Raw genomic sequence first — 26,132 nt, 5'->3', positions numbered from 1 at the left:
TTATAAATTTTTCCGTGACTCATAGCGAATCATAGCATGGGTTTAGGAAGCTAAATAACACATTGCTAGGTGAGCCAGACGATTATCTTCACGTGTTTAAGAAAAACAAATTGATAGAAGAATGGAAGAAACTTACTCTACGTACTCAGAGAGGGATTAAATTTCTTCCATTTTCTTAAAGATGTGAAGATAATCGTCTGGCATACCAAACAATGTATTATTTAGTTTCCTAAATCCATGCTATGGTTCACGGGAGAAGTTACAAAGTTACGGTGCATTTACCAAATGGGCGAAAACATCTGAGATTAACCGACCCTCTGAATGCTTGGAATCGTATCGTAGAGTCGTGTAAACATACCAGTGACCTTCGTTCCCTTCCCATAATTGTTCACAGTTTTTTTACTGTAATGGGTTGTTCAATGCCGGAGGTTATTAAGGGGTTAATGGAATACATTACTGTGTCCATCAATACTCTCCCTTTCACATGAAAAAAAAAAAAAAAAAAAAAAAAAAAAAAAAAAAAAAAAAGAATGAGTGCTAAATGTACGATTAACTTTCATCAGAAAGACCTTACCAATTCATATTCCTTCACTTTATTTTATGCAATTTTCCGACTATTTTATTTTGTTTGGAAAAAATGCTGTATACAGCACTCACTCCAAACATATTTGTAATAATATAAGTAGTGATGAGCAATACAAGTGATGTACTGAGCTGGTAGGTAATATTACGTATCATTTCAGCCATCCAGGAAGTGTTATCTGACTTGTATACCTACTGTGTCATTACACTTGTATATGTTCACTAATTTATTATATGTTTCAGATTCAAGTATAGTACTGTATTGATTGCAGTATTGTACAATATACAGTACTCTCTCCAAACAGTTGTAATACCGTAAGTGGTGATGACAGTGTTCACCAATATATTTAAGGTACTGAGCGGGTAGGTTTTTGATTATTCAGTAAATCCAGTATCTTGGCATCATCCCGGTCCCATAGATGCCGAATAATGGGACTTTTACTGTATATATATATATATATATATATATACCGTCAAGTCGCCTATGCCACGGTTTTCTATGACACAACAAGGTGCCTGACCCCCCAAAAATGAACCACGTGCATAAACTACCTATGGTGCGGGCACGGCAAGGTTTGAAACGCGCAGACAAATTCCCTTAGCAGTGTGCTTCCCTGTTTGTTAACAAAGAAGATGGTGATCACTTCAGCTCCATACTACAAGTGCTCCAACTGTGGACTTTTTTCTCTCTTATGATGAGGTTAAACTTCACCAAATCCATTGTGTTAAGTAATGAAACATTAAAGATTCTTTGGGTATTGTGACTAGTTTATAGGTTTGTTCGTGAAATAGCTATGAACGGGTTAGTGACGAAGCACCAAACTCTGAGCTAAGACGGAGTATAATGCCTCCCATCATCATCATCATCATTTTTTTTTTTCTTTTTTTTTTAAACAGAGCAGAGGAAGGAAAAACAAATGAATAAAAAAAATATTAATCCATACACCAGATTACTGGTGTCCTCTGTTCATAAAGTATCTGTAACAGTTAGACTTGAACAGCTATAGGTTGAAGTTTGGAGGGAAACAACTCTGGGGAAGCGAGTTCCAAAGAGATGCAGTACGAGGAATGAAAGAATTCTGATAGGCAGAAGTTCTGCAATATGGCTGAGTGACAGTCCAGTCATGAGCGTTACCAGATGCCCGTGTAGCACGAGGGAAGGCATGGGGAGGTGGCACCATGGATGCAACTTCATCTGAGCAGTTGCCATAAAAATATCTGTAAAATAATGCAAGGGAGGCAACATTCCTTCTTACTTGTAGGGGAGGTAGTTTATTTGTGATGGCAGGGTTGTTAATAATTCTAACAGCTTTGTTCTGAATTTTGTCTAGTTGTTTTAATGCAACCTCTCCACATCCATCCACTCAGTCAGTTGTTACCTTTAGGCAACAACCAAGTGGAAACCTAAGAAGCCATTTACTACATTAGGTGGAAACAGGATATCTTGTCTGTTAGCTTAAGTACACCAGCTGGATGTGGCAAGTAAGGGTTCAAGTCCAAGGGTCCCTGGGAGTTACTTTACATACTGCCACACGGGGGAGTGGGTGTTCTCCATCAACTTCGATGTCAGGACTGAAAAGCATAGCCTTTGCTGCTGATGGGGCAGACAAGATTAGAGGATGGATGGATGGATAGATAAAAGTTATCCTAACTCTGCTTCCTCCTCATTTATAAGCAGGCATTAGTGTGATGAATGGAGAGATTTGAACTGGAGAGCGGATTTCAGTACCTTTGTACAGTATTAGCAAAGAGAGGTAATAAAGGAATTGGAAAGTGGAATGGCAAAGGGAAAAAGTTTGGTCAAACTACAAAGGCTTTAATTTGAATGTGGAGGCTGGATGAGGGTTGTGTGGTGTGTAGAGCCCATATTAACTTATGGGTGAAAGACTTTGTTATAGTATGAGCAAAGAGCCAGTAGTGAGAACAATGATATTGGGATCACGGAGTGCATAGAGTGGATAAGATAAAAAATACCTGTAATGTGAACTTGCAAAAGATGTGAAGTAGTGATATCAGTTCATATTAGGGTAGCAGTGAGTGTGCCGAGATAGCATGGTCAAATGGAGAGAATGGATGGAGCTAGGATGGTGAAAGGGGTACATGTGAGTGAGTCTGAAGGTAGGAGGAGACATGGCAGGCCTAGAAGGAGGTGGATGGATATGAGTGTAAGTTGATGAGTGTAGCGAAACATTGAAACAGGTTGGTAAGGGGAGCACATGACAGGGTTTTGGCCTCCCCCCCCTTTTTTTATAGTCGGTAGATTGACTGATATATGTATAAAAATATGTAATAATAATAATAATAATAATAATAATAATGCAGTACGTGAGGACGTTTACCATCCACTCACTCGAGGTAGTGCTGCTTTGGGTGTCTACTCTTTCCTCTCATCTATCCTTCCTCTTCTGTCTGTTTTTCCTTCATTCTTTCATCATTCTTCTGCCTGTGGGTGACTTTTCACTCCCTTCTCTGTCTTTCTTTCCTCTTCCTTCTGCCTATGGGTGACTCTGCATTGAGTGACAAGCCAAATGGTTTCCTGTACACCAGGAAACCATTTACTACGTGTCGCTGGGTGGTAATCATATAACCAAATTATGGCACCTGGTGGTTTAGTGGATAATCAAGGAGCTCTAGTCGGATGAGCCTGTGTATGTTTATATCCAAGGGATGGTTCGGGTGTATTGCTCGCGTAATGCCACTCAGGGATAAGCGAGGTTGGTCACTCTCATCTTAAATGTCAGGACCAACTTGCCTAGCCCCGGGTTCCTACACTCCTCATGGGGCGGCACAGGATTGGATGATGGATGGATGGATAATAATGTTGGCCTCTGAGGCACAGCCATGATTCTGGGGGCATGAATAATGTGTCTGTGAGATGCAGCAGCTAAGTTTCATTCATCATATTATTATCCTTCTGTACTTCTCTCTACTTTCACCCCCCAGGCAAAGGACTGGGAAGAGATTCTGCAGTTCCTTCTCTCCCACGCCAACAAGGATATTCAGTACCGTGGCTGTGTCATCGTCTACCTCTTGGTCAGTCATGATAAGACCACTGCAGAGAAAATCATCGACACACATTGCAAGGTCAGATTTAATTTGTGTACTGTACCATATATCCTCATAATAACTTATAAGCCACCCTTTTACTTAAACCTACAGTCCACCAGGTACATATTTCAGGTGAGCCTGGGGCCACAACAACAATAGGTATAGTGAAGCTGCCATTTTATGTGTTCTTTTTTCCACTAAAAGTTGACTTTATGTGTGTGTGTTCTTATTTCCTGTGAAGTCCACTGTGTTAGGGAAAACTTTTAAAACTTCCATTGCTACATATAAACCTTATTTGCCAGCTTGCGTAATTGTATAGATGTTGAGATATTTTGGAACACATCCCTAACTTATAATTTGTTCCAAAATATCCACATTTTCCATATATTTTGTGCTGTACTTTGGGGAAAGTGGCAGATCAGCATTATAGGTATCAGTGAAACTTTAAATGGTAGTATTTCCGTAAATCGCTATGAAAAACAAAAAAGAACATAAATAAGGTGATATGACAAGGACTTGCTGTACTGTAAATCCTCTAACACCCTTTTTTGTGTTTTCTGTCAGGTTCACAGTAAACTACCAGAAAATTGCCTATTAAACTACATGTGCTACCCATAAAGCCAGTCTGGCTTACTTAGTATTATGGAAAATTATATTTTGAAATAGACCCCTCACTTTTAATGAGAACTGCCTGTCCCTCATACGTCACTAAGCATCTTTTAGTAGCCATGCAAAATGCCCACAAAATTTAATTCTACAATTCCAGTAAAATACTTAAACCCTTCCTTTCCTTTTTTATTCCTGCCACTCACTCGATGTAGTGCTGCTCTCGGGTGTCTGCCCTTTCCTCTCCATCCTTCTTTCCTTCCATTCTCTTCTGTCTTTCCTTCATTCTTTCCTTATCCTTCTGCCTACGGGTGACTTTACACTCCCTTGTCTGTCTTTCATATCTTCATTCTTTCCTCTTCCTTCAGCCTGTGGGTGACTCTACACTGAGGGACAAACCAAATGGTTTCCTGTACACCAGGAAACCATCTGCTCTGCTGGGTGGTAACCATATAACCAAATTTTGGCACCTGGTGGTTTAGTGGGTAATTATTGCACTCCAAACGGATTGAGCTGATGAAGGTTTATATCCAAGAGGTGGTTGGGGTTGATTGCTCATGTAATGCCACTCAGGGATGAGTGAGGCTGGTCACTCTCATCTTAAATGTCGGGACCAAATGCCTAGCCCTGGGCTCCTGTGCTCCTCATGGGTCAATGTAGGATTGGATGATGGATGGATGGATGTTACCACCAGATGATTTTATTCAGCTTAGGAAAGACATTTCAGACTGGAGGGGTTAGGTACAGCATTTGTTAGGTTCCCTACTTTTAGAAGGTTCTTAACTTGAATAATACAGTCTGGTGGCAGCCTTGTAAAATGAAAAATACATCATTGTAGTGAAGGAGCTAATGAAGACAGCCCTTCACTATGAGGTTTCTCAAGAGCTGAATTATCCTGTGGCATGTAGAGTAATATACAACACACAGAATGATATGGAAGGGGTTTGTGGAGATTTTATCTAACCCATTTATTACACAGTGTTCTCTGCTAGACAACATTTAACATTAGTAAGAACAGAGCAAAGATCATCATTGTGTTGATGAAATTGACACCTTCAGTCAGATGATGATTCTGTTTTATTCTTGATATCTCTAGATGATTTAATTCCACTTAGGATAGATTTTTCAGATAGGAGGGGTTTGACCCCATCACTATGAAAGGTCTTCCTTATTTCACATAGAATTGTCTGGTGGTGGACTGAGTAAAATTAACTGTATGGCATTCAGGTGAAAAGGTTCATGTAATCATTGTAAAAATACTTGTAAATTGCGGAATGTAGTTCACCTCATCTTTAGGTGGGAAAAAAAAGGTCATGATAATCATAATGATGATTATTGATAGTGATGTTGGTAATTAGTGCCAGTGGTGGTACTGATGATGATGATGATGATGATGATTTCCTTCCCTGCCAGACTGCCCTGGAGGCAATTGCCAAAATCGACAACCCTGAGCTGGTGTTACCTAAGGCTCGGGAGTATGCGCACGATGCACTCAAAGTCTGTGCCAAGGAGTGGAAGCTTATCAAGGATCCTGATGCCGTGGACGACTAACTTTTATTATTACCACCCTAAAAATACTTGCCAGGTTTTACAACCCTCCAAAGTACACATTAAAATCACATCCATTTTCTTACTGTCTCATCATATTCCATTAAAAATACCTGCTCCATCTTACTGACCTAAAAACACCACCCTCTTTGAACCACCTTCTAAACATCCACCTTTCATATTGCCCTAAAAATACCCACACATCTAGATTTGCCAGTCTTTCTCTTCAACTGCCCTCTCATCCTAACCTGGTACTTGAATATGTGATACTGGCCAATTCTTTATTACCATTATAGTTTTAGTTTTAGCCCCAGGCCATGTCACCTCAAAGTAGGTACTGAGTCACTGTTCTCATGTTTATGGTCTTGGAGCTGATAATCCTTAGGAACTTAGCCTTCTCTGGGTCTTAGTTTCAATGCTGTGGATTGTTCAAATAGAGGAAATTATACCCTACCTGAAAAGGGCCCACGTTAGGTTAAAACTGTTGTATCTTCAGAGTACTTGTAAACAGTTTCAGTATGTAAGTATAATTTTATCTGCAGCATACTCTGTGTGGATGTAAGATTGTGTGAGGTTCTAATAGATTGAGGGTTCGGTGCTTAGTGACAGTGAAAAGCAATTGGTGAGGAAGTTTCAAGGGAGATACAGTTGACAGTATGGTACTCCATATTAGCTTAAATTTTTGTGGAACTGTCTAATTCAGGTTTTCTTGTATGATACCAGTAAAGGCTTCCACCTTACTATGACAGGATGGATTACTAAAAATGCACTTGATACGTGAACAGTTTTTAAACTCCATCCTAGCCTCTTTTCCCTCCTTGAGATAGATCTCGAGAGCAAGAACTATTGAAAGCTTGCCCAAGTAAATGTCCCATACTCTCTCACTCACTTACTATACATGCCACCAGACTTCTGACTTCACCTCCTATTCATAAAACATAAACATTCACACATTTCACATTACCTACCAGCTACAGTCAGGCCATTGATTATGATATCACCAGCTAAAAACAGGGGTGCCAGACCCTTGCCACAAACACACCCTCATTATACTCTCACTTGGTATACAATCATTTTCTTGTACGACCAGTAAGGATATAGGACTATTTTCGTTTTATGATCCTCACCCTGCCGTTGGGTGGGAAAGGAGGTCCGGATGATGATGATGATCAGCTTTTCACTTATATGATCACTGAGAGGGCAGGTTTCTCACAGTACAACCACAGTAGCACTAAATTTGTTACACGATCTGTTTTTGTAAAAGCCTCATAAAATGAAAGAATGCTACATCTCCATCCTAAACTCCTAACAAGTTTGATCCACTATCAGTTTCTTAGTCTTATCAACCTCATATTCTCATGCACTCAGTTTACCATATCTATCCACCTTCTTGGCTTGCAGTGCCTCCTCCCACCTTCAAACTCTGCAGTACTTCAGATTTGCAAATTTTCTAGCCCAGAATATACTGTAGCACTGACAAATGCTACAGGGGCTCAGACATCCTCTTGACAGCTATTTAACCCGTTAACTGTTCTATACAGCCTGGGCTGTTCCGAGTGCGACTGCTCAATACAGACCTGGCTGTGCAGGTGAATTTCGAATATACAGCCATGGTGACCAAGGCCGACCCATGCAAGCATGTTTGAGCCTTCAAAAAAGAAAACGAAAATGAAAACCATACATTCCAATAGGGAATCAGACACTTTGATGTTCATCCATGGCTTTACCAAGGTAAATATTGAGCTAATATTTTGTTACTATATACTTTGTCATGTGTTCTCTCAATTCCTAAGACAAAAGTTGGCCTTTGGAAAATTTCATTTCTACCCCTATGTCTGTGCACCACAGACACCTCCAAAAAACCGCCATGAGCAGTTAACGGGTTAATTTTGTGCATGGGGGGGGGGGACTAGGAAAAGGGGTAAATGAGGTACCATCATTTATCCAAACGAATCACAACTCAGTATCTCATGTTATTGGGGAAATGTGTCCGTAAAATGTCCATTAATGGCTCTCTCACTCTGTCTCTGTTAATCCCTTCACTGTGATGACTATTTTTATCATATTCTTCGACCTCCAGATGATTTTATTCTGCTTTGGGAGAGACATGGTTGTGAGGAGGTTATTGAAGATTATTTCTAAACTCCATACAACAAAAGGTCTCTCCAGAGATGAACAAAGTCATCTGAGTTTACAAGAATGAATTATGAATCACGTCCTCTGTTTGAAGGGGTCAGTCTCGGCTATTAATCTTTATACACATCCTTTCCTCTCGCAGTCCTGATAGCCAGTTCATTTACACCACAAACACTTTCCATACACTATTACTTCCTTGTAACTCCTTCCCTTCTAAAATATTATGTCTGTATCATTAATTCATAATGGAAAATACCCTAATTCTGATATTGCTTTCTTGTTGCTTACTATGTACTGTACAGTACAATGTAACTAAACAATACCTGTCCATGGGTGTTTTCTAAACAACCTCAATAAACAGGGGGCTTGCCTACCCCACTGATTGCATAGATTTAATAGCACAGCCACTACTCTACCTATCTTTCCTTTCATAGTCCTGATGATCACATCACACTTCTTAACACTCCCTTATAACTCCCTCCCTCCCATATTTTACCTGGCTACCTGTAGCTAATGTGGAACCAAGAGAATTCTTCCAGTTCTTAGGTTAACATAATTATACTTAACTTTTATGATGCATTTGTGTGTCAGTGCAACTTGTTTGTTATGTATGCCTGTAATTTATTCCTTCAGTAGATCTGCCTCTACTAACCATAATAAAATTGTTTAATGGAAGAAAAGTAAACACTATCTGTTCATGACTTCAGTAAAACATGCCTTTCTTATGCTTAGTAAAATCATCTGGAGGCAGAAAGACTATAATAATGACAGTGACATTACACTGAAATGGTACAGTGTACTGTACACCAATCCACACAGTATTTTATCCATTCTTGCCTGCCAATAGCTTTAGCTGGACAAAATAATATTCACACTAAAAGAGTAGCTTCACCTGTAATTCTAGTTCTGGTATGAATGATGTAAGTGCCTTATTGTTATTTATTATGTACAGTTTTTGTACAACTTTCATACGTATAAATGTATGAATGTTGCTTTATAAAATGTTGAACCAAGTGCAATTGTTAGCTAGACCTGTAGTAATAAAATTTTACAGAAACTTCATTTGTTTTATTAAAGCTCCCAGCCAGCTCATTAATGACTGTTTTTGCTCTGAATTTGGTCAGGTACAAATGTACTATTAAAAGTACCAGAACTTGTAAATGTTACACTTCTAAAGAAAACACTATATTATGAGGTATACTAAATAAACAAATAAATAAAAATACTTTGCCTTAGTCATGCAAAACACCTAACAAAGTGGTACTGTAAAACAGCAAAATCACTATTCTGTTAGCCACAACAGAAATTAATGTTTTCTGAAATAAAATTCACCTCTTTTCATCTTCATTTACTTGAGCCTGACAAGACATGATAGAAAACATGAGGGTCTAAACATATTTGGAGACATTAACAACTGCTACAAGAATAGAGAATACACAGCGAAATTATGATTATTAAGCAGAAAACGTAATGAAGAAATGGCAATATGAAAACCAGCTGCAAATTATTAACAAAAAAAAAAAAAAAAAAAAAAAAAAAAAAAAAGTTCTGTTTAAAAAATAGGTAAAGAAACTACTGTGTATGAAAGGTGTAGGAGGAAGAAATCATCATCATCATCCAATCTAAATTACTGAAAGAAAAATGCATGATGAAAAAGAAGAAATGGAAGATGACAGGTGGAAAAAAAAAAAAAAAAAGTTTGAGCTCATTTCCCAGTATTCATAGGTGCATTGACTATGGCCTGCATGGACTCCTTAACCAGGGCGAGGTTGGCCTTCCATCCAGTGAGTGTCTCGTGTAGTGCCTGCCACTGAGACCTGCCAAAGGTTCGATGGACTCGGGATGTTACAAACACTTTACGCTGGTTTTGGTCCATTCGTGCACTCACCAGCTTTGTCTTCAGGGCTGCAGGGGATGAGACAGGATTTGTTACTCAGTCCTCATGGAAAGAACAAGCACTAGCTTTATGACGTCCTAGATGCCGATTCTTGATAAGTCAAGGTTGCACATAAGTAGCCTAGTCTTGGAGCCCCTACATCTTGCAAGAGGCAATGTGGAATTGGCTGCTGCTTCTGTATTTACGACACTTGGACGCCAGTTAACCATAGATACACTACACAGGTTAAGTAGTTAATTTGGTAGGCTGGTGGTAATACTGGGCTTGATAGATATTGTAGTTTTGAATATCATGGAACAGTTTAAAAACATCCTTGCCTTTACTGTATCTGACTACTTGATTTTAAGGCAAAGATAGTAATTACCAAACTGCATTACTGCACATCCAATGCTACTAAGGGAAATGTAAATGAACAATCTTACCTTGAATGGCTGGACTACATAATATAGCCCCAGGCCCCTACATTCCTGATGGGGCAATAATGGTGTAATGCAGTATCATCATCAACAATTTCTTGCAATGTAACAATGGTAGGTAATGGCAAACTCCACCTACAATAATTAAAGGCAACACTGCTACCAAATACAACTTTGTTTATCAATCCACAATGTTCTCATGGCATTTTGGATTACAATCAACAAAGTGCCCAATGAAATTATCGATCAATCCTTTTACTCATCATTCACGCCTTCAAAATTCTAATCTCCAGCTCACAGGTGATATCGTCCACATGAACTGTATGCTCCAAAAAGTTACTGGAGTACTGCATCATCACTACCATAACATTACTACAAAATTTATCTTTATCCCTTTAGTATGAAGAAACCTTTTATATTTTAATCTAATCATTTTTTTTTTTTTTTTTTTTTTTAAATGTGAGGAAGAAGGAACCAAAGGCTGCAAGCCCACAATTGTTGTTCCTTCCAAGAGAAAAACAAAATACAAGAGACAGCCAAATTCAAGATCTGATCATTTCGAGATGCCTGGACACACTGCGTTTGAAAGACTGGAGATCATAGGAAGTAGGAAATACAGACGGAGGGAGACAGTTCCAAAGCTGACCTCTTGCATAAATGAAGGGCTGGGAGTAACGGTTAACTCTTGCATTAGAGAGCTGGTCAGAAAAGGGATGAGAGTTTGCTGCTAGACGGGTGCTACGTGCCCGTCGTAGAGGTGGAGGAATGCATGCAGACAGTTCAGAGGAGCAGTGACCATTGAAGCAGCGATAGAAAAGAGATAAAGATGCAAAAGTGCGACGAAGAGATAGAAGTTGAAGGGAGTCAGTAAGAGGAGGACAGTTAATGAGACGAAAAGCCTTTGACTCCACCCTATTGAGAAGAGCTGTATGTGGGGAGCCTCCCCACACACGAGAGTTGTACTCCACACAGGGGTGGATAAAACCCCTGTATGGAGTCAACAATTGTGCAGGAGTAAAGAAGGAACGGAGTCGGCTTAGCACACCTAATCTCTTGGAAGCAGATTTTACAAGAGATGTAATATGATCTTTCCAAGATAAGTCCCGAGTAAATGAAACCCCAAGCATGTTCAAGGATGATGCAGGATTAATCTGAATATTATTAAACATTAGTGAGTATACCTGTGGAAGATTTTGTCGGGTTGACAGGTGTAAAAACTGTCTTTGATGCATAAAAAACAACCAGATTATTTTTACCCCAGTCAGAGATACGAGCCAAGTCAGACATTAGGTGTGCCATAGCCTCATCCCTAGTTTGTTGAAGTAACTGCTGAGATGGACGTTGCGGGAACCAAATGGAAAGATGAAGGGTGGAGTCATCAGCATAACAGTGGATAGGGTTAGTTGTACAGCTTAGAAGGACACTGATGAATAAAAGGAAGAGAGTTGGTGATAGGACAGAGCCCTGAGGAACACCACTGCTGATAGATCTAGGAGAAGAATGATGGCCGTCTACAACAGCAGCTATAGAACAACCAGAAAGGAAGCTAGAGATGAAGGGACAGATAGACATTCCGAACTGGAGGGATTAGGTATAGCTTCCATTAATATAATGCCATCATCATCATCATCCTGACCTTTCTTCCCCAGGCACACTCATGAGCTGCATAAAACTGCCTTGTATTATCAAGAATGACATTACACAAAAGGAGTTAAAGAAAATGCTAACAGAGAAACCTTACCCTCAATAATGAATCCCTCAACTTCATCATCGTCCTACCTTTTTTTCCCAGCCACTCTCTCTCTCTCTCTCAAAAAAAAAAAAAAAAAAAAAAAAAAAAAAGTTGTAGAAAAAATCTCACCTTCAATAATGAATCCCTCAACCTCTTCTGGCCCCAGCTGAAGCTCCTGCATGATAATGTCAAAGCTCATCTCAGTCTGGTTCTCGGCCATCTGGATGAATGTCAACAGTCGCATCTTGCGCACATTTGCTTCATGGTCCAGTCCTGGGGTGAGAAGTGAGATGGTTAATAGTGCATGGAGTAAATGACTTCAGTTGTATATACAGTTTGCCTACCTTGACCTCTTCCTGGATTGTGGGGAAATAGTTTTGGGAGGTTTGTATAACAGACAACTAGGCCATCATCATCACCATCCATATCTCTTTTCCCACTAAAGGACTTGGTTAAGGGTGTGTGTGCATGACGGATACATATCCACAGTTACACATTTCATACCACCGACTGACTAGAGTCAATCCGACAACTATCACTACACCGGGAAATAAATGGGGTGTCATACCCCCATCATACATTCCTACAAACAAAATTCTTCCAACCAACCTGATCTGCTATCAATTCAGTCACCTGGTTAAACTGGTATCCACCAGAACCATAAGGGATACACATTAACACTTTTCATGTTATGTTTATTAGCTTAAGATGATTGTATTTAGCTTAAGAAATACTTTCAAGCAGGTGGGGTCAGACACACCCTACTTTAATCCCTTCAATATGAGGGCTTTTTCCCCAAGTTAAATAAGTGTCAGAGAGAGAGAGAAAAAAAAAGTAATAGCCAATCCCATTTTATTCTTCTCAAATGGTATGGACCTGAGTTTAGGTCACAGTAGTCAAGTACAAATGACCTGGCTAGTACTGCTAACCCTGGTGGTTTTGGCTCCATAACTGAAAAACCTCCAGTCACTTTGCAGGGATTGAACCTAATTGAGGTCATCACTCCAACCAGGGGATTCTAATCACTAGACTATTAGGCAGTTCTCAAACAAAGAAAAAAACAAACAGACATAAGCTGTTACAACATAACACAACAATGGGAAGTGCCCATATGTGCTGGATAAAATGAATAAGGTTCCTACCAATAGAAGAGATGAACTCTTTGTGGTTGTTGTAGAAGTGGATGTAGCCTGGCAGCTTTTCTGACACAAAGATTGTTAGCAGGTCATGGATCAGCTCACCTTCTAGAAACTTCACAGGCTGAAATAGTACGGTATTAAGATTCAAGACCAGGTTGGACCACGTTCAACTCTCTTTAATTATATGCCCATCCTTTTCTTTAAACAGGAAAAATGATGATGATGATGAAGACGATGATACCAAGAAACTGATAAATACATGTAATTAATGGTGTCATCATCAGCATCATCACAATCCTAAATTATATGCCCATCCTTTTCTTTAAACAGGAAAAATGATGATGATGATGAAGATGATGATACCAAGAAACTGATAAATACATGTAAATAATGGTGTCATCATCAGCATCATCACAATCCTAATCCTGTTTCCCACTAACAAATAGGGAGGGTAGGATCCAAAAACAGGAATAAGCAAAATAGTACAAACGCACTATCACAGCAGTCTTTTACTTCTCTGGTAAATTCCCACTCATCTCAACTCTCTTACACATTTCCAAACATTTCATTCCACTCTACTACATTTTCTGATCCTACTATACACCTCATCAAAACTTGCCGCCTTGTCATTCTTTTGGTTCTTCACAGTATGCTTCGCTTCTGCCAGTGTCACATCCTCAGGTACAATACCATATTCTGTCTCTGCACTACCAAAACCTATCACATTTAGCTACCATCACTCTGCTCTCATTATTCTCAACCTATGGCTATCCATGTTTGTTCTTCTAGGGATTTTTCTTATTTTTAAAGATTTAACCCTTTCAATACAATGAAGTACTTTTCATTACTCTCCCGCAGACACAAGATGATTTTATTCACGTTACGAAAGACCTCTGGTAATAAAGACATTAACCCTCTCGGGAACCGTAAGTTTTCTATAAGTTTCTGTGAAATGATCTGAGAGAATGGAGTGAAGGCAGCCTCTCACCATGTACAAAGGAAAACATTCCCATTGACTTTATTTGCCCTGGAAATTGGTTATACTGGTATGAATTGCATACCACTATCTTTGCTGATGTCTATTCTTTAAGAGAACCTAATAAAAACACACAAAACTGATGAGCAAATGAACCGGAATGCAGTGAATATAAACTAGTTCCCGAGTAAAACTAGCTTCCCAACTTCCTTGCACAAAATTTTGCCTACAGTGTACAAGAGCAAAGTATATATCCACATGCAGATTTTCACAAGCTTTCTCATGGTGTTGTTGGAATTTCGATATGACCAATAGTTTTTGAGTAAACTGGCAAAAATCATATATGCAACCCACTCCCCCACACACTACCAAAATCCGAGAGGACTCTGACTGTTTGAGTGTGTTGACCTTGAAATAGACACCCTCCCCTATGATTCACCAAGGTTTGATGCACTTCATGCTCAAACTTAATTTTTGGTGAATACTTTTGTCAAAAACTGCCTAATCAGTATCTCTTCAGCCCAAAACTGATAATGACGCACACTACATCATCGCTTACTCTTCAGCTCAACTCTGATATGATGCAATTTGTGTCATCATTCTCAAGAGGGTTAATGAAAATTGCACCTAATCCCTCCAATTCAAAATACAGTATCTCCCTTCAGCAAATAAACCCATCTGGAGATAGTAAGAATATACAGTCATAAGAAGGCACCATCTTTTATGACTGAGCTAACTAGAATACTGTACCATAATATGTTTGTGTGCACTGCATGTGTGCATATGCACATCTGTATGCACATGCACGCATGCAAGCAAATGTGCGTGTATGTTTTCTCCGTATATCTTACCTTGAGAGTGAGAAGATGGTCCATGATATATGTGGTGGGGTCAGCCAGTGAAGCAATGATGCAGCGGTGTGCATCCTCCCGGGCCTGTGACGCATTCTCTGTCGTATATGTCCCCAGCAACTCAATCATCACTTTGCTTGCATCCTCACTAGGACATGTATCATTATGGTTAGCTTGGTCTGCCTTTGTTTTCTAAGCCTCTAAATTATGACAGCATAGCCTACTACTGACTTTAGATACTATAGCACCACACAACTAAGCTTAGGAGAGCCTTCTTGAAGTGGAGGAGTTATATAAAGTATCACTAACCCCTTCACTACAAGAATCTCCCTTCAGTTTCATACAATCATGTGGAGGTGGCAAAAATAAAATATATGTTATCTATGCCATCATAATGGAAGATTTAAACTCCTCACTACACTAGGAGTTGATATACCAGAACCTCCTCTTGAGTGAATTCTGTTTAAATGTGTCACGGCCATATGTGACTGCCTAATTATTACCTCTGTTCATCTCACATCAAAATGATTTGGCTTTATGTTATTCACATTTGGAAAAATTGAAAAAATTGCAAGAGGTGCACCTTCATATACCCTTATTTCTAATCTGCTATTCAGTAGTTTCATGTATTTTAACCCAATGAAGTAAGTGGCTTCTGGGACTACATGAGCCCATCTGGCTTGTCATTCAGTGTCAAGTCACCTACAGGTAACACTTGATCAACTGATCATATTAGGTGAACAATACTCCTCCAGGTACCTTTTGTAGATCAAATGCTGGAGAAGCTATAACTGGGACCCTGACTGGAGTATTCTAACCTCTTAACCACCCACCCAAAGTATTCAAACTACTAGATCACCCACCTAAGTTTATTTGCCAGGAGGGTCTGGTGAAGAAGACGTAGAAGCTGCTGCATCTGCTCAGTGGAGGGTGGAGGCTGGGCAGTGTTAAGGGTGGAGCGCATCTTCTCTGCTGACTGGTACACGGCCTGAACCTGCCCGATCTGACCTGACACCTGCACCATCGTGTAGTAGACATGGTACCGCACACCAAGGTTTTCTGGCAGTGCATGGAACAGCAGGTTCAGGCTGGAGTGGAACAGATCATGGATTTGCCGTGAGGTGGAAGACGTCACTTCATACACGTTGCATGGGTAGAAAGGGTAACAAAATTAAAGTAGAGGTAATTAATTTTAAAAACTAAATGGCAAGCATAAGGTAAAAAAAATCTATCTATCTACTGCCAGATGCCATAATCCCATAAGGGGTGGCCATTTGACTCTGATTTATTTGTTTTATGGGGAGGGGCACTAACCCTCCACCAACCCACTTGCTGACACGTAGGGAGCATGTATGGTTTGGTTATATGGTTACCACCCAGCGTTGTAAATGGTTTCTTGGCTTACAGGAAACCATTTGGCTTGTCACTCAATGTAAAGCCACCTGTAAAGGAAAGAAAAGCAATAAGAAGTGACAGGAAAGATGAGAGAAATAAGAAGAGAGGAGGGCAGGTACAGAAAAAGAATGATAAAGACTAAGGGAAAAGTAGGCAGCACTAGATCATACAGAAGTAAAAGACAGATGCAAAACCATACAGAGCTTCACTAGGACAACAAGACGGGTTTTGCTAAAGAGAAGCACCTTGCATTTGAAAATCCTTTAGGAATGACTTACTGACTGGGCTGCTTCAAGAGAAACTTCTCCCTCAAGAAAGCATAATCTCTTGACAATCATGATATACACCATTAATCAGACACTAACAACAAAATCTAACTAAAACACTGGACAATGAATGAAAAAAATCTACATTACTATAATTATCATCCTGGTTACAGGGACCACTATCAAAAATATAATTATGGCTACATAAGACAAAACTCTTCACTACAACAGATCTGCCCTACAATGAATAAAGATACCTGGAGGCGGCAAGAAAGCAGTCATTAAACTGATAAAGATACTGAAGAATAAACTAACACTTTCACAATGAAGGGAGTATCTCTTAAGTTGGAGAATAATATACTAGCAGTAACAACATAAACATCCATCCATCCATCCATTGCCAGATGCCATGTATCCCAAATGGGGTGGCCAAGGGCTTAGAGTTAATTGTTTTTACAGGGAGGGGCACTAATCCTCCACCAACCCCACTTGACACGTAGGGATGCCAACAGCATCTGGTGTTCCCAGGCAGTCACCCATCCAAGTACTAACCAGACCCAACGTTAACAACATAAACATAATACCTGTATATATAAAAAAGAGGGGTTACCTATCACAAGTACAATAACAACCATACATCAAGAAAACACCTATCTATCTACTGCCTGATGCCTTAATCCCGTAAAGGATGGCCACAAACAAATCACCTCCATGTCATCCGGTCCCCCGTCATTTCACAGCCCTGCTCCCAGCTCACACACCCCTCTCTCTTATACCTCTCCACTCCATCCCTCCATCTTATCCTTGACCACCCCAACCCTCTCTCCCCATCCACTTCACTCGCATACACTCTCTTCACTAGTTTCTCGCTCTCCATCCTCTCCATATGGCCAAATCACCTCAGCGTATTTCTCCTAACGCTTTCTAGTGTATCAGCAATTTGCTTCTCACGTAATATCGGTTGGCATGGGCAACTCATCACTCTCCTCTTCAATGTCTGGACTGAGAAGCCTAGTCCTGACCCCCTACACTCCTGAAGGAACAATACTGGACTGGATAAGGTATGACAATGCATGTACAAGAATTGATGGCCTGTAGTTAAGAGGTAGAAATGACCACCTCTGGTTATTACTCAAATCAACCTTCTGAATCCAACAATGCTTGGATATAAACTAAGTTGAAATGAGTTAAAATGACATGTATATATCCTGTATATATATACTGTGGTAGGAGGGGGCCTTCACCATCCACTCACAAGATGTAGTGTTGCTCTTGGGTGACTGCCCTTTCCTCTCTTCCTTCCTTCCTCTTGTCTTTCTTTCCTACATTCTTTCCTCTTCTTTAAGTCTATGGGTGACTCAACACCGAGTAACAAGCCAAATGGTTTCCTGTACACCAGGTAACCATTTACTATGCTAGGTGGTAACCATATAACCAAATTATGGTGCCTGGTGGTTTAGTCGGTAATTAAGGCGCTCCAATCGGATTGAGCCTGTGTAGGTTTATATCCAAGGGGTGGTTGGGATTTATTGCTCATGTCATGCCACTCAGGGATGAGAGGCTGGTCACTCTCATCTTAAATGTCAGGACCAACTTGTCTAGCCCCAGGCTCCTACATTCCTCATGGGGCAATGTAGGATTGGATAATTGTGTGTGTGTGTGTGTGTGTGTGTGTGTGTGTGTGTGTGTGTGTGTGTGTGTGTGTGTGTGTGTTTTCCCATTACTGTATATATCATGAATGGCTTGAGCTATGAATATGAAACCTTCAGGATACCAAGATTTGGCCAAAATTTTTGACAAATTCAAGAATGGGCACTTGGAGCTAAAGTCAAGGTCACCAAAATGGATGCCGAAGGTCAACTAGTTTTTACTACATGCCTTTAGCACCATAATATCTCATGAACAGCTTGAGCTATCAACATGAAACCTTCAGGATATCAAGATATGGCCAAAACCTTGGATGAGTTCAAAAATGGGCACCCTGGGTCATGGTCACCAAAATGGCTGCCAAAGGTCAACTAGCTGTTATCACCCGCCTTTAGCACCATTATACTCATGAACGGCTTGAGCTATCAACATGAAACTTTCAGGGTACCAAGATATGGCCAAAGTCATGGCCAAGTTTGAATATGGGCACTCAGGGTCAAGGTCAAGGTCACCAAAATGGCTGCCAAAGGCCAAATAGTTCTTTCATTTTTTTAATAAGGATTGACTTTTTGTGAAATGCAGTGACTGAATTCCGTACAGTTTTGTGAATTTTCCTCACATTTGGTTTGTAAGTAGCTTGTAACTTGGCCAACAAACAGCATACTCTGGAAGGCAATTAGCATTCGGCTCCCGAATACTTTTCTTTCATTGTAAATGTGAACAAAGGGAAGGATGATGCCCTGGAAAGAAGAAATTACAGAGGAATAAAGCTTTTGGACTAGATAACGAAGGTAATGGAGAGAGTTCTAGAAGGTATGATCAGAGAAAGAGTGAATACTGATGAGATGCAGTTTGGGTTTATGCCAGGCAAAGGGACCACTAATGCCATATTCACTGTCCTACGGCTTCAGGAAAAAACACACTGAAGAGAAAAGGGAACTGCACTTTATTTTTGCTGATTTGGAGAAGGCCTTTGACACAATCCCTAGAGAGTTGGTGAAGTGGGCAATGAGAATGCTTGGGATCGGAGAGTGGTTGGTTATCGAGGAGTGTCTGGTTAGTTTGTGTGGTTATGGTCATGTATGTGGGTGCTCATACCCAGGTATGAATGAATGGAGGTTTGAGTGATGAGTTTTCCGTGAATGTTGGTGAGCATCAGGGGTCAGTCTTGAGCCCCTTGTTGTTTTTTACAGTACTTGAATCCCTCTCAGGTGACTTCAGAAATGGACTCCTGTGGGAGATATTGTATGCTGATGATTTGGTGTTGATTGTCGAGAATGGATGGGAGGCAGAGGAAAGATTTAGGAAGTGGAGAGATGGAATGGGGCAATAGGGTTTAAGAGTAAATGCAGATAAAACAAAAGTGAAGGTATCTAAGGCTGGTGGGGGTACTGTCAAAGAAGGAGAGTGGCCATGTACAATTTGCCACAAGGGCATGGGAAGTAATTCCATCTTGTACAGTGTTTGTGATAAGTAGGTGCATAAAAGATGAAGCGGTAATCGAGGAAGACTGAGATAATGCTGATTTCATGTGCGCAGTGTGTTGGGGAGAGCATGTGGAGATTGTCAGGCTTGAAAGGACTGATCTTGCTGGTGAGTCTCTTGAGTGTGTGGAAGAGTTTTGTTATTTGGGAGACATGTTATGTGCTGGAGGTGGGGCTGGAGCTACCTCTGTGGCTACAGTGAGGAGTGGCTGGAAGAAGTTCAGGGAGTTATTGCCTCTGCTGACATTAGGAGGGCTCTCCCTCCATGCTATGGGATCTTTGTATGCGGAATGTGTTTGGAGTGTAATGCTGTATAGTAATGAGGTCTGAGCAGTAAAGGAAGAAGATATTCACAGGCTCAAATACACGGAACTGACAATGATTAGGTGGATGTGCAGTGTCCCTGAGTGCGAGGCCTGGGGGGTCAAGGTTTACAATGGAAGAGCTGAAAATAGGATGGGACTGGAGTGTACTGGTGTTGTGATGAGGAGGGGGTAGACTGAGGTGGTTTAGGCATGTGAAGAGGATGGGGAATGATAACTGGGTGCAAAATGTGAGAAGTGTTAACATTAGGAGTAGTGTTGCGAGAGGCAGACCAAAAAAGACCTGAGACAATGTCAATGAGTCTGACCTCAGGGATAGGGGACTGAACAGGGAAGCTGCCAGAGACTGAGCAGCATGGAGAGCTGTCATTAGGTGACCAAGGCCAATGCAAGCAAGCATGTTGTAGCCTTCAAAAACGAAACAAAACAAAACGATATAATAGGTGAACTTACACCCTGAGGCAGACATGGCCAAGCCTGTTAGATGGAGCCTTGGCCAGTTTCTCACAGAATGCCAGGATCAGGCTCTCAGTCTTCTCACCTACTGGCACCTGCAACACACAATGACACCATTTGTAACAGAAACTATAAACAGTAATCACCTCAATCCTTTTTCTCACTAGTATCAAACTGACATACTCTTCAGTAATACCAAAGGTTCTAATGTAGTCCTAGTTAATATAAATGAACCGACACTTTTTACATCATTAGATAGTCTGTTTACTAGGGTAGATTATTACTTGTCATTTGTATGTTTTGTACATTGGAAACCTTGAATAAATCCTGGATCTTGTCTCTGCTTAATCTGTTAGTGTTTCTCCTATAAGCTGTTTCCATTTCCATTCATTCATCATCTAATCTTGTGTTGCCCCATGAGCAGCACAGCAGTCCAGGGCTAGGCAAGTTGGTTTAAAGATGAGAGTGACCAGCCTCACTCATCCCTAAGTGACATTACATGAGCAATAATCTCCAACCACACCTTGGTTATATATAAACCTGCACTGGCTCAATCTGATTGGAGTGCCGTAATTACCCGCTAAACCACCAGGTGCCATAATTTGGTTATATGGTTACCACCAAGCGTGGTAAATAGTTTCCTGGTGTACAGGAGACCATTTGGTTTGTCACTCAGTGCAGAATCACCCATAGGCAGATGAGGACAGAATGAAGGAAAGGAAGACAGAAGAGGTTGATAAAACTACCTGCAGTATGGATAAATTAGAGTACAAATAACATAATCTGAAGGAGTTTAGAGGATTTCAATGGTATGCCAAAACCACATTACCCCAGCAAGGAATATAGGTGTAAGGCTAGGTTAATGCTGTCAACAGCACTGCTGGACACCATCCCACAGTCCTGATACCATTCACATCACAATTTTAAAATCTTCTGTCACCTCTGGAAGGGCTGTCACTCTTAATTAGTGGCTATGGTAACCATTATGCTAATACTCTGGCCAGTATCCCATCCCATCATCCATTATTCTTCAATACTTTCAACCATCACCATCCAGCTTCACATAACTACTGTATATCCCTTGTCTGAGTTAACCCTTTCCGCATGGGAAAGGGGGGTATCCAAGACTGAATAAAATTATCTTATGATAGCCAAGCTGCACTAAAGAAAGATATCACACCAAATGGGTTAGAACTGCCTTTTGTCTTTTTTATATGGTTTTTCTATTAAAAAAAAATAAATAAATAAATTAGTAACGTCATAATAGCCTACTCAAATGGTTAAATTCCAGGCAGTCATCTTCCCTCCCCCTCAACTCACCACAATCAGGACAGAGACAATGGAGTTCAGAAGAGCCTCCACCTCAGCCTCAGTAGCCTCTGAGGTGAATGCTGTATCACACACACCAATAATCTTGTGCAGGTCATCCTCCAGCCCCTTAGGACTTCTTTCCATAGAGATCTCTGCCCCCACCTCCTTCAGGTATGCTCGAAGCTCCTCCACCTGTGAGAGAATATAGCTGCATCAGGCGTAATTCCTCACTTTATCATACCATACATCAGTAAATACCATACCACTGTGAAGCATACTCATAGCCACTTCACAGATACACATTTCATCCAGTCCTGAATGCATAATGGGCCTTGAAATCTTAGTACTGGGAATAAGCGTTTATCTTCTGCATGTCCTAGCAGGGGGATGAAGTTTTTGTTTCCCCTCCCCTGATGTAATTTTTTTTCATTGTATTTACACTCCCTGTATCATTAAACTACACTAAATCAGGGTGATATGGGTATAGATGGTGAATATCTGTGTTAAGACAATAACAACAAGTATGGAAATTGTAGTACTGGTTACAATGCAGCACCATATTTTATTTCCTACCTTACATATGAGTTAGGGTCTATACACGATGATTTAGGAATGTACAGTACATAGCACCCACACTAACTTGTACTTATTATTTTCTTTATTTGGTGATGATGAGATCCATGATTACTTACTTATAAAATACACACACACCCATGTATGTAACATTATGCACTAAAATATGTACCTGAATAAAATCTACAGAGGACGGGAAGAAAGCCATCAAAATGTGAACCTGGAGGATGGAAGGCTGAATCTGGCAACAAAATGCATTCACCACAGTAAATACATGCCATATATAATAGATTTTGGTATACTGACATATTAAGTTTCAACCCCAACATTCACTGGATATTTTTAGGGTGGTCTGTAGTTCTGATATATCTCACCTATTCAAACACCTACTGGAAAGTATCAGTGACACTTCTGTCGGAGATCAAGAGCAACAGAGATGACGCACTTGTATCCAATGCATGGATGTAACAGGCATCCGGTACTTTAAATGCCTAAAATGGCTTGCTGTAATCCACTTGCTTTTGTACATTTTCATCCTTTAGGGGATAGGAGATGGTAAGGTGGGGCTAATCCCCAACGCTGATGTTTTCTGATAACAATGACGGTAAAAATCCAACTGAACACATATAAAACCATGGGTTAAATCGTAAATACAGTATATCACAAAGGAGAGCTGGGACTAAAGCTTAATGGTAATTCTTTACCAATATTATAAAAACCTCATGACCTCAAGATAAGTAATTTTGGTTCATAATCACCACAGATAGTTAACTGTTCCATTGTGATTGCAAGAAGTGACGGGAAAAGGACAAAATATACCTATTTGGGGGTATTTATGGAAGCAGCCAAGTCATCTGCGACAATGTTTACCAACAATCTCACCCACTGGCCGCGTTGTTCACCAACCTTCGCTCCGACTAATGCATCAGTGTAATCCATGTCAAAACAATGGGATTCTTAATGACTTAACCAAACCAGACTTAATCCAACCAAACCTCACTTGCATTTTACGGTTTGCTTTCAAATTTAAAAATGCGCATTAACAACGTTAAATATGGCCGGCTACTGGCAGATGTCAGCAGAATATTTATGAAGTCTAACTCCCCATTTCTTGCTTTCTGAAGTAAGTTTATAAAAATCCCCAGTGACTGTCGTAATCCAGGATTAATAAGTAACCTGTTATAAGACTCATTTCACAACAAAATATGGTAAGGCTGCACACATTTGATAAAGAATTTATAACTTATCATTTACATTTACCCTGATTTTAACTTCAAGGCTGCAACATCTCTCAGCTGCGATCACAGTGAATATATATATATGCAACCATGAGAAATAATTTGTAACATAATCATACTGACCAAAGGCAACTTTTGTTTCCACTTCTCTTCAGTACCTATGGCTACGTGGCTTGCAGGTACTCATTTCCCAGTGCCAAGGATATGAAATCGTGTGCTATCAACAACACAAACAAGGCAACTCCAAACCTGCCTTCCATTTGTAGAACGTATTCATTAACTCTTACAATTTACTCGGCCTCTATCTTCAACAGAGCAATACCCTGCTTCCAAATAAATATGAAGAACGTGTTATATTTTGGACTGTACCTGAGCATTGACGTCTATCTCTAAAAATGTGTAGACACTCATGGTTGTATCTTGTGGGCAATGTTGACGGCTGTAAAGGCCGCATGTTTGGGAAATTTTAAGAATTTCGTACACAAGATATCTCGGTACTATTCTTTGCACTGGGTTCAGGTTTAAATATATCAAACCTAATACAATTTTTTTATAATCGCTGTTTGAAAGGATTAAACTGGACAAAATATGCCTCTATTAAGAAAGCAGAAACATCCCAACAAATACTTTTGGCGAAAGTCTCAAGTGACGGACTATCTACAGTCCCCTGTGGGAATAACTCTGTATTTTTACTTAGTTCGCCCAGTAAAGGGTTGATATGGATTGTATACGTATGGATGATACTCCATTTAATTAAGAAAAAAATATTTTTAACCTGGTTTTAAAAAAAAATGAGAATTCAATGTGTACGGTACGAATAATGGGTAACTCAAGTAAAAACTGAGAAAAGGCCGTACTGATAAAGCATCATCTTATCTCTAAAACACAAATTGTGGTCAGTTAAAAACATATCGGACTTCAGTTACCCATGTAGAGAAAATATACGAGGAATCACGCGAAATCATTGTTGATTTTGGAGAGCTTCTTACAAAATCAAGAATGCTTATGTGCCAGAATTAAGTTAGTTAACAATAATGAATAACGAATAAAAATAAAGTGTAGTAATAAAGGTGAAACGAGGAGCGACTGGGGCAGAGGTGAGAACAGGAAAGAGGAAAGAATGGACAGTGAGAAAGGGAAAGAGGAAAGGAGAGAGAGAGGGGGGGGGGAAGGAAAGGAGCGAGAGAAGGAAGAAAGAAAGGAGACAAGGGAAAAATAAAGGAAGAGGAGGAAGAGAAGGCGAATGGGGAGAAAAGAAAAGACGGAAGGAAGGAGAGCGAAAATGGAAAAAAAATGGAGAGGGGGGAGAATGACCGAAGATATCAGAGAATGAGGTAAAATGAAAATAAGAAGAAAAGGTGAAAATGGAAAAGAAGAGAAAAGGAAGAAAGGAAGCACCTAGAGAAAGAGAGAATAGAGAAAACAGATGAAAGAGAGAAGACGAAGGGGAGATGTGAGAGAAAAGGAGAGAAGGAAAATAATGCTAAAGACCACAACAGAAAGTGAAGGAAGGAGAGAGATATGGAGAAAGAGAAGGAGAACTGTGAGGAGGAATTGAAGGAGGTATGGAGGGAAGAGTGGAGATGTAGGAGAGATATGAAGGGGAGAAAAGAGAGAGATGAAGGGATGGAGGGAGGGAAGGAAAGAGGTATGGGGAGGGACGGAGAGAGAGAGAGAGAGAGAGAGAGAGAGAGAGAGAGAGAGAGAGAGAGAGAGAGAGAGAGAGAGAGCGACAAGGAAGAAGGAGAGATCTGGAGGGAGAGAGGGATGTGAGGGAAATATATGGCGGTAAGGAAGAGAAAGGTATGGAAGGTCAGATGTTGAGGGAAGAAAGGAGAAAAGTATGGAGGGAGGGAAGGAGAGATATGGAAAGGGTGAAGGAGAGAGGAATGTCAGATATGGAGGGGCGGAGGGAAGAGAGATGGAGTGAGAGAGGGAAGAGAGAGAGAGTGAGTGAGAAAAGAGGTGGAGTGAGGGAAGGGAAGATGGCTGCATCGATGGCTATGTGATCACCTCTGAAACCATTGTCTCATGAACCATCGCGGTGACGGGAATTGAAGGACACATTTATTTTATCTTATTTTATTTTTCCTGTTGTAGTTCAGGGACTGTGTATTGTCGCCATTCATAAAGGAACCTGGCCAAATATTACCCAAGAATACGACACGCAACCATCGAATTTACAATCTAGGTCCCTATTTTAGTTCTATAATTTATTCACCTTAACCAGGCGGAAAATATCGTCATTTTGTAGCCCATTTCCCGTAGTTCAGTGATAAAATAAGACGAAACTACTATCCTGCAAACTTTATCACAGCAGTTCCTCGTGACTATAGTCTTTTCACCCTAACTTGGCTCAGATATTCGTTCTTTTACAGCTTATATCACGTAGCTCAATGGCAGAAAAAGACAATGCTGAGCTTCGACGTTTTTTCTTGGGTACTTCTTGACTATATCATGTTTTACTATTAACCTCAGCATTCAAGAGAAATGGCAATTTTAGGCCAC

The 26,132-nt window shown here is 40.3% G+C and overlaps 2 protein-coding genes across 3 annotated transcripts in view; one reads left to right on the top strand and one right to left on the bottom strand.

The window, feature by feature from the left end:
- Nucleotides 1-9,422, top strand: part of unc-45 (unc-45 myosin chaperone) — a 34,252-nt gene extending 24,830 nt beyond the window's left edge. The window contains exons 17-18 of the mRNA XM_080274864.1: nucleotides 3,526-3,666; nucleotides 5,650-9,422. Of these exons, the coding sequence (XP_080130990.1) occupies nucleotides 3,526-3,666; nucleotides 5,650-5,787 (279 nt within the window). The 3' untranslated portion in view covers nucleotides 5,788-9,422. The remainder of the gene's footprint in view (nucleotides 1-3,525; nucleotides 3,667-5,649) is intronic.
- Nucleotides 9,423-9,471: 49 nt separating this feature from the next.
- Nucleotides 9,472-24,071, bottom strand: eIF3m (eukaryotic translation initiation factor 3 subunit m). Of its 2 annotated transcripts, XM_080275023.1 has the most exons (8): nucleotides 23,994-24,071; nucleotides 21,823-22,005; nucleotides 20,500-20,597; nucleotides 15,795-16,019; nucleotides 14,932-15,079; nucleotides 13,108-13,225; nucleotides 12,095-12,238; nucleotides 9,472-9,825 (listed from the first exon to the last, which is right to left on the bottom strand). In XM_080275023.1, the coding sequence occupies exons 1-8, from the start codon at nucleotides 24,033-24,035 to the stop codon at nucleotides 9,626-9,628; spliced, it is 1,158 nt and encodes a 385-aa protein (XP_080131149.1). In that variant the 5' UTR covers nucleotides 24,036-24,071; the 3' UTR covers nucleotides 9,472-9,625. The 2 variants fall into 2 exon arrangements, with proteins under 2 accessions (XP_080131149.1, XP_080131150.1); XM_080275024.1 differs by lacking the exon at nucleotides 21,823-22,005 and having other exon boundaries at nucleotides 23,994-24,049.
- Between the last annotated feature and the right edge of the window lie 2,061 nt (nucleotides 24,072-26,132).

This window comes from Coenobita brevimanus, chromosome 60 (genome assembly GCF_032717465.1).
Source record: "Coenobita brevimanus isolate Jiangsu-jjx chromosome 60, ASM3271746v2, whole genome shotgun sequence".
Classification (NCBI taxonomy): Eukaryota; Metazoa; Arthropoda; class Malacostraca; order Decapoda; family Coenobitidae; genus Coenobita; species Coenobita brevimanus.
Note: the sequence above shows the minus strand (reverse complement) of the source record. Positions and strands in the feature narration are given on the sequence as shown.

Excerpts from the sequence above, each read along its gene's own strand:
- eIF3m (XM_080275023.1), bottom strand. The coding sequence starts at position 24,035 with ATGAGTGTCTACACATTTTTAGAGATAGACGTCAATGCTCAG. Across the intron at positions 22,006-23,993 it reads AGATAGACGTCAATGCTCAG|GTGGAGGAGCTTCGAGCATA; the intron begins GTACAGTCCAAA and ends ATTCTCTCACAG. Across the intron at positions 9,826-12,094 it reads TGAGGGATTCATTATTGAAG|CCCTGAAGACAAAGCTGGTG; the intron begins GTGAGATTTTTT and ends CATCCCCTGCAG.